The sequence below is a fragment of the Accipiter gentilis genome, chromosome 7 (assembly GCF_929443795.1).
Source record: "Accipiter gentilis chromosome 7, bAccGen1.1, whole genome shotgun sequence".
Classification (NCBI taxonomy): Eukaryota; Metazoa; Chordata; class Aves; order Accipitriformes; family Accipitridae; genus Astur; species Astur gentilis.
This window is the reverse complement of record NC_064886.1, coordinates 19355913-19368354: the sequence shown is the minus strand read 5'-3', so window position 1 is coordinate 19368354 and position 12442 is coordinate 19355913. Positions and strand designations below refer to the sequence as shown.

Genomic DNA, 12442 nt, shown 5'->3' with positions numbered 1-12442 from the left:
GATGAAATGAACAACTGCTTTGCTGATAAAACTTCAGACAAAACTTCCACCAAAACATCTGAGTTTCACTGCTTCTGGAAGCTGTGCAGGATTACTGCAAAACACAGGGCAGAATAACTGAAAATTCTGGTTACATATTATTATGTTAGTTTTCACTTCTAAAGAAATAAGTAACCAAGGATAAACATATTTTAAATGCCTCTACTTGTAACAGCAAAATAATCTGGATTAAATGTACTTTAAATTATTTGAACACATGGACTAAGATGAATGGTTTTAACCATCCTCCCATGAAAGATGCTGAAATAGAACTATTTGAACTGCACTTATCATTTATAAACATAGAATAATTAGCAGAAAAAGAAAGAAAAAAATCACTTCAACTCTGACAGGCTCTAGCAGTGCCAAATTATATCTGGCATCCTGAACTAGTCCCCCCTCTTCCAGCAAAGGAATATGTAAATGCTATAAAAGAAGAATCCCTACAAGACTATTCTTTGCCTGTGAATAAGACACTAATGTTCTCTTCATCAAATCTGTTTCCCTTCATAGGAAGAGAAATTGCATGGTAAAACGAGGTAGACTGAAGACACTTTACCAAGCAACCATGAATTGTTAGAGATATATATAAAAAGCAATATACATGTGGGTTGAAGTCTTGATGAATGAAAAGACTCCTACTGAAATAAGTAGGACCAGGATTTCACTTGCAATACACAGGGCATGACAGAGTGCCCACTGAGCAGAATTTGCTTCATTACAAGAGCTAGAACTTGATCAGCTAACAGCTTATGCCAGTGTCTTGGCAGTTATTCACGTATGGGTCCTAACATTAAAATCTAATATTTAATTTCAGAAAATTCTAGAGTCATAAAATAATGAACTACAAAAAGTCAAGAGAAACTAATAAGCACTAGCAACCCAAGCCTTCAATTTGACATACTCTTATTAAATGATAAGCAGAAGACAGTAGGTACAAGAGCCGCGAAGCACAAAAAAGGTCAGAACATTCCTAAAGTTTAAGTGGGTCTGGACCACTGTCAATATACGAAGTTGAGAGATCCATTTCAGGGTCTACATCAGGATCCAAAATTTTATAGGCACTCAGAAGTGTAGATTCAACTCCAACTTTACACATCTGTGCTACTGACAGAAGTGGACCCTTTTCCTCTCCACAAACAAAAACAAATCAATATAGGTACTCTTCAAATAAACTATTTGCATTTTGTGACTTTCCTGAACAATATCGCCTAAGGCATGATTTTTACCTCAAACCAGTTCTGACATTACTGCACTACATGATCGTGTTTAAATGTCATCTGATGATTCCTATTAAAGTGCCACAGTTTCATCACTACAGCTAATTTAATTCTAAATGAATTTTCAAAACCAAGACTAAAGTTCAATGGAAGCCTGAAGCTTTGAGGACTTGTGAAGCTTTGAGCCTGAAATATAATGACATCCAACCTTAATCCATGAAATAGCCAAGACAACACCATGAATCTATGGTTCTTTGAATAACTGTATAATGTAATAAAGACCTTCCAGATGGACATTGCACTATAGGTGTTTCCAGACCAGTGTTTGTCTTTCAAGACCAGTCAGCACTCTCCTTTCATCTCCAGACTGCTCGTGACACTCTGAAGGAAAAAAGAGAATATACTAATTCCATTATGTCACACAGAATTGGAAAAATTCTTTCTACTAGTTTGCTGACGTTCCAAAGCACAACACATTAGCTTATGGAATCAATATAAAAAATATGACTAATGAGCAACTCCAGTGAATTGCTGAGTACCATCATGTGCTACTGATCTTGTATCAGTGTTTTTTTCCCCGGGGTAAAAATGAAACAGTAATAATGCACATTACTATCTAATCAGTTGCAGATATTATAAATATATATCTATTGCAGATATTGTAAAAAGAGCTTGCAATTTTACCCCGAAGAAGAATATATTTTTCCTACCCACATTATAACAAAGAGGTAATCAAGTGCTATAGTTATTCCCATTTTACAGATTAACAAATTAAATCTGAGAGGTTACCTAAGCATTCACATTTGCATGTACAGCTGGAGAGATAATGAAAACGGAACCCTACTTACAATATCTTGCTCTTCCCATTAAAAAAACAACAAAAACTTTTCTCACTAAGAGGGAATGACAAAAGGGCATGCTAAACATAAATATATGGGAACAGAGTTCCCTATTTCTGAATTCCTTTTAATAGATTTCCTTCTGAAATTGTCAATGGGATGATTATGAACAATAAAAGCACAAAGGCATTTAAAACAGTATGAGCTCAATAGCATCTCTCATAAAAGACTGTCTTTTTGAACACCTATAAAAGATGGGAAATATAGTGATTAGTCATTATGCCAAATAAAACACAATTTATTTTTTAATAGTAAGCTTTGTCATCTAAAAGACTAAGATTGAAAGATATACAATAAAGATACACCAGAACAGACACAAGAGACCCAGTCAAGAATAATCACAAACTCATGTAATGTCACATCAGCTTTTCCAAGAGGCATAGGCTTTACACTTACGTTAGGCATGTGCAGTTCCCTTTGGCTATTAGTGCCAAAGCATGTCACATAGAAATTCACTGAACAAGCATTTTATAGCACAGATGCTGTCTCCAGAAAACATGGAGCCTTTTCTAGTTGTGCTGCCCATACTCTGTATGACAAGTTCAAATCCCAAATTACAGCCATACACAAAGAGAAGCATCTTTTCCATCTAAACAGTTGAATACTGCACACCTGGAGCTGTTAAACACATAATGAAGTTTCAGAGTACCCACCAGAAGAACAAAGCAGGTAAGAAAGAAATCCTAAATTAAACTCATCATTAAAAAATGCAGAAATGTGAGGAACGACAACCTAAAGTTACTAGTAAATATGACAAAAGTGTAATACAAATTGTTCCTCTACAAGTTTTTACATAAATCTGTTGCAAAACTGAAACTCTCCTGAGTTTTCAGGCCAATGCTATTCACAAGCAGGTATCCGCCCTCACTAAGGGGCAGCCAATTTCAATCTCCCTTTTCCCTGATATTCCAATCAGTGAAAATTAACAGGTACTGAGAAGTCAATACTATATTACCTTCTCCACAGTAGTTATTTGTTGTATTTGCTACTCTTTATTTCATGCTAGCAGAGTGATAGGTAATTTGATTCTACAGAGCAGAAACAAACATTCTGGCTCTTTCTACAGAGATATGAAATTAAAAAGAAAAAACACCACACCAAGTCATGCAAAATTAATCAGATTTAAAAGAACAAAGATTGATAAGGCATAATTACTTTCTCCACCAGCTCAGACACACCAACAACCGAGCAAATGCTAGAGATGAGTGCGTGTAACAAACATGCTATAAGAGCCCAGTAAATACAGGCCACTTGTCAGTTAGGTTTCACTGTCTCAAGACAAGTCTAATGGCATTGTACAATGATTGACAGAGTAATTCAGCTGCAGACAACAAGAATTAAAATCATTAATTAAATCAGAAAACAGCTGAGCCTGACTCCATATCCACTGATGGCAACAGGAAGGTTCTACCTCGTTACAATGGGCACTGGAACAGAAGACATTACAGTATGCCTGCGCCCCACCTGTCTAACTCTATTTCTCCTCTATATACAATACACCACTACTACAGGAACGCATTCTGCATCCCAGGATCTGCCAAAAAAACCATACTCTAGCAGCTATGTACTTGAACATTTTGTTCAAGCCTGAATCCTTATTTCCATCAACACGACTGAAACCCGTATATGCTCCCCAATATATTTCTGTGCATTTGTCACTCCAGTTCTAGCCTCCAGCTCCTCAGACATTCCCTTATACAACCTTCATCTTTCCTTAGTGTTTCTCTCCCAAGGTTCTCATCTTTCTGCAAACCCACATCCTCACTTTTTCTTCCACACCACCTTCCATTGTCACTCTTCCCCCAATTAGTCTTTGTCCTCCTTACCCAGAAAGCTTGCCTCTCCCTCCCACCTGTCCCCAAACTGATTCTCATCCTTGCCAATGTTCAGACCATACTTTCCTACACCATTCTCCTTTTGCCCATTTCACTCCCCACCTCAAGCTCCAGTTTCATCCTTTCTTTATTCCTATGAGGCAGTTTCCTCTTCCAGAAATCTCCCCTGCAGCTAGGGAAGGGGATGGAGCATAGAGAGCACAAGGATGGACACTGCCCCTACCCACAGCTCTTATGCTTTGCCCAGGTCAGACTTCTGCAGTGAAGATCTGTAATTGCAAGGAAAGGAGAGCTCACCCTGACACGGCATATGTGCAATGCATAGCAATTTTCATAAAATTCAGCTGTAAGGACACATCAAATCTTTCCTTGTCATAAGCAAATTCATTATTTCAGATGTTGCTAACTTGACATCCCATCAAATCAACCATGGACTGTTTTCTCAACAATCTCACAAGTCTCCTCCTGGCAAGTTCCACTGGGCTATCAGTGCTTCTCAAAGAAGAGGTCAGCAACTATTTTTAAACAAAGGAAAATCCACAGTTCCTCCCCCCCCTCCACTAGCTCTGTTCTTGTAAACCACTGAACTCTTGGCTGAGGTTTTGGAAAAGAAAAAGATGTATTCAATCTAAGGCAGATGCTTGGCATGGAATATTTTAGCTGAAACAGTTAATGGTTGGGGAATTTATAAGAAACAAAAACCAATCTCTTTTAATGGCAATCCTAATAAGAAGCAGTGCTACCAGTCCTGTTTGTAATAACAGTGCAAGAAAGTTGGGATTTGGGGCATTTTTTGTTGGGGGGTGGGTGGGGTGGGGTGTGATCATGGTGTGTATTTGGTTTGGTATGAGTTCAGGAAAATAGTTTTATCTTAAGCACCAAAAAGTGCATTCTACCTGCATGAGGAAATGGTGATACATTAATGTAAGCCTCACTTCTATTTGTTCAAAATGATACAGAATCAGCAAAATGAAGAAAAACACCCAATACAGAAATCAAAGCTGCATCACTTACCAAGTGCCTCTCATGTTCTCTAACCTCTCAGTGTTTAATATCCTGCTTTGGATATATAATGTAAGCAACTCCCATAAAAATCTCTTTTTTTAGTGTCCCACAAACAAATTAAAGCCATACCACTGCAAGTGCTAGGCTGCAGTACCATAGTTGTTCAAGCTGTCCCTCCCGCACTGGGCCTATCCTCTTTTTTGCTTATACAAGCAGTAAGTTGATCCCAAGGTGATACAAACTTACGTTCTATATTTTTAAAAAAAAAAAAAAAAAAAAGTATTTTATGTGCTTTATCTCCCTGAACCAGCTTACAGAAGAATTAGAGGCATGCCAGAGTTGGCACAAAAAGAGAGTTGGGTTGCTCAGTTTGGGAGAGGGCAGAAACCTGGCAGCATCAGTTTACATTGGCTCAAGCTGGTAAGGAACTGCACCCTCAGGCAATACAACTGGTTAGAAAATGGAATTTCACAAGGACAGAAACTAACATTTTGAAATGTACTTTCATTCTCAATCAGAAGAAAAAAAATTAAATTGTTACGTAGAGTTAAAATGCTCTTCAAAAGTAATTTGGAATGGCAAATCTTCATAACAGTTACAAAGAGCTGGTTCATTTTTGTAATATCAAAACAGTATTAAAGAAAAATACTAATGATGTACTCTACAGAGTATCTATGCTATTATCAGTTTGTATTTGAGTACATTTACTATAAGTCAAAATAATAATTTTATGTGAAATAGTTAACGTCACAAAAAATATTAAATTATCTAAGTAAGTTTTAGATGCAAGCACAATTTTAAAAGTAAATTGTTTTGTAAATTATATTAGTTTCAGAAATATTTTCAGATGAAGAGCTGCTCAGCTGAAAAATTTTATCAAGCAGAAAAATACAACAATTATATAAGTAATACAACATTAGATGTTTTGGTAGATATATTTCAACATCTATACTCTGTGATTGCACGTTGCAGCTAATGAGCAGAATCTAGCGGACCAAGCCCTCTGTTGCATCAGTATCATGGGATATCAGCTTACCTTTTATTTACTTAAGATTTCCTCTTCATGTACAGAGAAACTGACTTTTAGATGCCCTCAGGAGACCATTAAGTCTTTTTTTCCATCCAAAAAGCATAAACTTTTTTCAAAGTCTTTTTTCATTATGAAGCCAGCCCCCTCCCCCCCTTACATTCTTATTTAGCGTCAAAGTTTTCATATAAATGCCAAATTCCTAACCACTGTTTTGGGGCTTAGTGTTTGCTTCATAGTATTGAAAAGGGCAGTTCACTTAATCTCCCCTTGCAGCAGGTTTGTGTTTCCTGATCTTAAAGAGGAACACACAACTAAAAGCACCAAATGCAGAAATCCTGGTAGCAACAGACATTAATGTATTTATTATAAAAATATTAACATTTTCTCACTATGCTTCTAGAAAATTATAGAAACTTTATAACAATTGTAGAAGAAAATGGAAAATATTATGTGAGAAGAAACAATTAACAAAAAAAGTGTTTAACTTTACACATGACACTTGTAACACTAGCGGATGGCAAGATCAAATTCTTACTGCAGTACATAATAAAAGAAGTGTCCACTTATGGAGACTTGTCTAGCTCTTTACATCTGTCAAGCTGCTAAACTGCACAGTTGTAAGAGAATGCTTTTGATAATGACAGTGGAACTATGATTAGTATGATCAGTGTTATTCGAGCAAAAGAAGTGCCAGAAAAGGTTGTCTCCAAGCAGAAAGTTACTGACCCAAGATGTCAGTGATGCAATAGGAAGACATTAGCACATTTCTTAAGCATAGTGGCAAAGAACCACTTAGTCAAAATGTACTTCCCTGAAGAAAAGTTCACCTAATTGACCAGTGCTGCAAAGATGCCTGTAATTTTAGTGATGGGGATGACACTTTGTTTATGGAATTCAAGCTAAATAGATTAATATGCTTTAGAACAGGAAAGAAAATAGAAGAGTAGACTCACTGGGTCATTTCACTAGATACAGTTGAAAAGAAAAATGGTGACCTGAGGCTGTGTATTGACCCAAAAAAATGTGAACAAATAGATAAAGAGAGAGCATTTCCATTTGCTAACTAAAACAGACACAGGCACTACTGGACTGAAATTATTTCCAAAGCTAGATGCATCCGCAGGCTTTTACCAGATACCTCTAAGTGAGGAGACTGCAGAAGCTATGAACTTTCAATGCACCATTTGTCCGTCCCTGTTTCAAAGGGGTCACATCTGTCACTAGAGCCTGAGCCAGTCCACAGAACACAAAACAGTACAACTGCTTGAAGAGCTGAACACTGTGAAACTGTTTTGCTAGGGTACTGAGTCTGTAGGGAAAACTGAATAAAATATAAAGGACTCGGGCCTGTAAGAGCAAGTCAGAACAAGAGTTTCAACTAGACAAAAGCAAGTTTTCTAGCCAGAAAGTTAATGCTTATCACTATGAAGGACAGAGCACTCAAATTTCAGCCAAACACCTTAAGTTAACACCTTACAGCACCAGCAAATATTACCTGTATTTGTATCACTGTAGCATTTAGATACTAAGCAAATAAAAAGGTCCCACTGGACAAAGTGGCCAAATGAGGATGAAGTCTTTCACCAACTAAATGACAATCACAGCGGATAAGAGACAGGTAAAGAAAGAAGGAAATGAAGTGGTATTCCTGACAGCAAAGGCAAGGTCTGATTTGTGCTACGCAGCTTTCCTTTCACCAAATCCGCTTTCTCCTTTGGTATCAAATCTACCTTGTACACAGTAAATGTCTCCTTCAAACTGATGGAAAAGTATTATTTTAAGTCACCCACAATACGTGTTTGCTTTCTCTTACATCCTCAGTTTAGCTTTTTAACATCCATATTAGATGATTTTCAATTACTGTCTTTACGCACTTAAGTTCTCTCAACTTGTTGCTATTTTACTTTTACATCTTTTATCATAATATGCTTTTTGTCTCTCTCAAAATAGCTAGGACACATCTAGTGGAGTCTGCCAGATGTGAACTACTGCCAAAATCTCAGTGTGGCAGCACAAACTGGCATGCAGCATATGAGTAAATCAAAGGGTTTACCAAAGCCTTGAATAAAATTGGGATTCAGCACAACAAATCTCTGACACCTCTTCAATGGCGTGATCATACTCTGAAGATTCCAAACTTTCATTTTCTTATTTGCCTCTTGACTAACTGCCTCAAACAGGCATGACCCTAACCACAGTTATGAACAACAGCTCAGAGATATTTACTGCAGAGGGGCACGATGTTGAAAACTCTACGCAGGAAAGTTTATATACCAACACTTCTAGCAAATTTGCCATTATTCATAGTTTCTAGCTATTCCTTACAAGCCACCTTTCCAGAGGTGCTGAACTACTGCTTTATCAGTAGAGTTTAAAAAGAAAAATGCAGTACGAAATCTCAATTCTCAATAAAAATCCCCATCTTTTCACCTCAGTGAACCGAGTTTGTCAATACTTACTAATATTTAGCCATGGTGTGCTGTTTATTACTTTGTTTCATACAAATACTTAGTTCCCCTATAACAAACAGTCATGCATTTAGAAGCATGCTTGAACAGACATATATATACACACACAACTGCTGGGTATTTTACTAAGTACAGTGTCTAATAAACTTTAAGATCTACTACCAAATATGAAAATGAAGTAAATTAGAATATTAATAGCACTATCTCCATTTTGAAAGTGTTATATCCAAAAGAGATATTAGCCACTTACAAAACTTCATGCAGTTATAATTCAACATAATGCAAGTCCCTGCTGCGCACTTAGCTAGCACTAATGCAATGAAATTAAGAAAAAGAAAATTTAGGAAGTTTTCGATAACACTACAGTATGCCATGCCATGTAACTTTCAAAATAAGATATTAAAAAAACATCACTGCTTGAACAATTTAAAATTGGAATGAAACAATGTGCAAAATAAAGAGTTTCAATCAATTTCCACATCAGTGTAACTAAAACAAGGATGTAGCACATGATTGTAGTACAAAGAAGAACAGAACCAAAGCAGGTGCTACACCAACCTCTGGATGTACAGCTGTGTTTGCACTTGTGTTCCAACACCACTTAAATACCTAAAATTCTGGTAACTCCATGCACCTTTAATATCTGCTCACATTCAATACTTTCTTGCACATATGTACTTCTTGTGCAAATGAATCAATCCTCTAGCTGTGCAGCCTTAAACTCTTTTCTAGGACTTAATAGATTCTGTATTTCCAGTTCCTACGATTCTTGTTCTAGTTCACAGCTAACATGAAACTGAGGATTCCCAGTTACCTATACATTATACAATAAAGTAAATCTGTACACTTATGTTCGCATTTATGCTCTGATTCAAGAAAACAATTTAATTTTTTTTTTTTTTTTAAATCTTACTTCAAGCTTATGAATACCTCCTATTGGCTATAAAGAGGCTTAAGCACATGCATTAGCGCTTTGCTGAAAAGAGGTCATTTCCTGAAAGGAATATATATACACTTGGGATTTACTTATGTAAATATGGTTTCACACACATACTCTCCACCTAGGGAACAGGCATCCAATAATTAGTATGTAAAACACGTGCTTCTACCTAAAGGCAAGAGCACTTTTGCACACTGACTTTTTATACATCCTGGTCTGAGTAGAGGCATGGCTTAAATCAAATGCCAAGCTTCTTTGAGATTGAATGAATTAACATTATTGGCCAGATAATAACCACGGCATAATGGCACACTGAAGCCTAAGGCAACATTTCAGGAGAATTTTCTTAGAAATTCAGGCCTGATAGGAGATGCTAATGAGTTCAGAGAAGTAAATATAGCTCTTCAAATAGCAAATGACAACTTGTCTATAATAGTAAGTTTCTCAGCACATTCACAAACGTTTTTGCTTGCAAGTTATAAAGTGACTTTCATTTAGTTGGACTTTAGCTCTCAAGAACAATCACTGTCCTAGCACGCCAACAAAAAGAGTGCAATATACAAGGGGAGCGCAAATGAAATGCTTGTTAAGGCCTCACAAGGAAACCAAACAAACACCTTATTAAATAAGTTTAATTAACTGGCTCTTTGCTAAATCATACTGTGTCCAGCAATGCTGAGAGGCAAATTCCCTGCTCAGAAGCTCTGCTTTTCTTCCCTGAAGGAAAGTAGTATTTTCTCTTTTATTCTCAAAGAGCACAGCCCAGAAACGCCCAGCAGCTGCTGCTAGCAGTGGCACCACTACTGACTTTTTTACAGCATGGCTGAGTCAACACTGACCCAGGTTCCAGCAGAGAAATGGTTTAACGAGGTTGAGTTGTTTATAACCTCTCACTGTAGCACTTTCTCCCACCCTTAAGAAGCAGCATAACCTACGTGTTTCTCTTATAAAAATATTTTCAGATAGAAAATGCCCATATAACAGTGCCTAACTCAATATATTAAGTCTAATGCAAACACTTATTGGAGAAGATGTATTTGCGACTGTCAAAGCTGCATGGCAGAACAGACACGCTGCCCCAGAAAAATGCCAGACCCTCTTTACAAGTCTTAATCTTGTGCAGTCTCTGAAGGTGAGCACAAGGCTAATATAATTCTCACCTCCAGGCTGCAGCAATCAAAACAGAAACCCATATTTTAGATTCTTCACATCAGCACTTTCAGAGCATGTCGAGTCACTGGGATGCCCATTAATTTTAATGTACTATATTAAAATGACCAGCATTAAGAGGCCATGCAATTTTCTCCCAAGTACTTTGTTTTCCCTACTGATCAGGGTGGGAAAAGTCTCTTTATGAATTGCTACTGATTCCACCCTTGCTTCACTCTTGAGATACTTCTGTATATCTCACAGCTGCCTCTACAATCAGCTACCCTGGGAGAGAGGTTGGCAGGACTGGACCAAACTGAACAGTGAACAGTCTTTTAGTAGTAATCTTCTGTATCAGTCAAACAGCACCGCTAATACCAACAGGATAAAAGGCAAAATTATTTTTTTATTCCTAGGGATGACAACAACAACAGGAATTGCAGAGAGCTTCACAAGTTTCCATCCGCCCCAATGAGGGAGAAGGATATCGTTTTGGAAAACATTCACAACTGTCATGGTCTGAGCAAGAAAACAAGAAATGTTGAGACATGGCAGTCAACTACTATTCTGCACAGAAACCCGTTCGGATTGTGCATGATTTTCATTCCTGAATCACTTTAGAGAAGATTTACCTTTGTCAAAGGGACTCTGATCATAGAAGTTCAGCAATGAGAAAAAAACAGCAGACCATTCAAAGGACCCCTCTGCTAAGACAAACCTGTTCCCCAGCTGTCCCTTTAATCAACAAGCATCTTGCCCAGTCCAGGTAACAGGGCTTCCATCCAGTCTCTAGAGCTACCCACTGCACAACTCCGATATAATTTAAAGGACTCTGTTCCTAAATACTGTCATTGTACTCCTGGTGCCTCTTAATAGCTTTTGCTGCTCCCCATATTCCATTCCAAACTGGGACTAGGACACCCTCTTCCATAGAGAGGATCCCTTTAACACAACGCAATAATTAAGACGCATTTGTAAATATCATCATCGGTGAGGCAGAAAAAAAGGAAACTTTCCCTGTTTCTCATCTTAGTCAAATGCAATCTTGCAAGGTTTCCTACCATTCAAATAAACGAGAGAGGAGAAAAAAAAAAAAGGGGGGGGGGGGGGGGAGAAACGAAATTTTAAAACAGCAGAGAGGTAGGATTTAACGGAAAAGAAGAAGCAAGGGGAAGAGAAGGAGGAAGGAGTAATTTAGTCCACACGCCGCTACGGTGGAAAACAAGACGCTTGCTCAGGAACTCCTTCCTTCAAGTCGCTGCCCGACTAGCTGCAAACCAGCCCAGCACAGCCTGTACGCGATCAACTGGTGACTCCACTCCTCGCCCCAGCAGAGCACCAGCCGGCTCAACCCCCCGCCCCGCGCAGCCCCGGCAGCGCCCGGCGACAAGTGCCTCCCCGCTTACCTCCGCAGAGCAGGGCTCCCAGGAGCAGGCTGACAGCCGGGCAACGGGGCCCGCCGCCGCGGGCAGCCCCCGCCATGCCGAAGAGACGGGGACACGTCCCGGGCGCGGCTCCGGGGGGCTCCGCCGACACCGCTAGCTCTCCCCGCCCGCCGCCCGCTGCGGACACGCCATCGCCGAGCTTCGCGGGCACACCTCGCTTCGGAGCGCCGCTCAGCCCCGCGGCGGGCTCCTGCCCATACCGGCTCCGCTCCTTCCCTCTCCTCCGCGCCCTGCCCTAGCGCCGGCGAGGGCGGGCCGGGGGGGGCAGCGCCCATGGCAGGCTGAGGCTGACGGGCACCCCGGCACCGCCGCGCTCCCCGGGCAAAACTTTTCAAGCGGGCGAGCAGAGGGCGGGGAAGGTCCGGGAGCCGGGGAGGATTGGCGGGCGGGGGGGGGAGCCGGCGGGCTGGCT

The 12442-nt window shown here is 39.4% G+C and overlaps 1 protein-coding gene across 1 annotated transcript in view; it reads right to left on the bottom strand.

Annotated features, from left to right (window-relative positions):
* Window positions 1–12170, bottom strand: part of TMEM132C (transmembrane protein 132C) — a 223058-nt gene extending 210888 nt beyond the window's left edge. Inside the window, exon 1 of the mRNA XM_049806646.1 lies at window positions 11992–12170. Coding sequence (XP_049662603.1) covers window positions 11992–12067 — 76 coding nt within the window. The 5' untranslated portion in view covers window positions 12068–12170. The remainder of the gene's footprint in view (window positions 1–11991) is intronic.
* Between the last annotated feature and the right edge of the window lie 272 nt (window positions 12171–12442).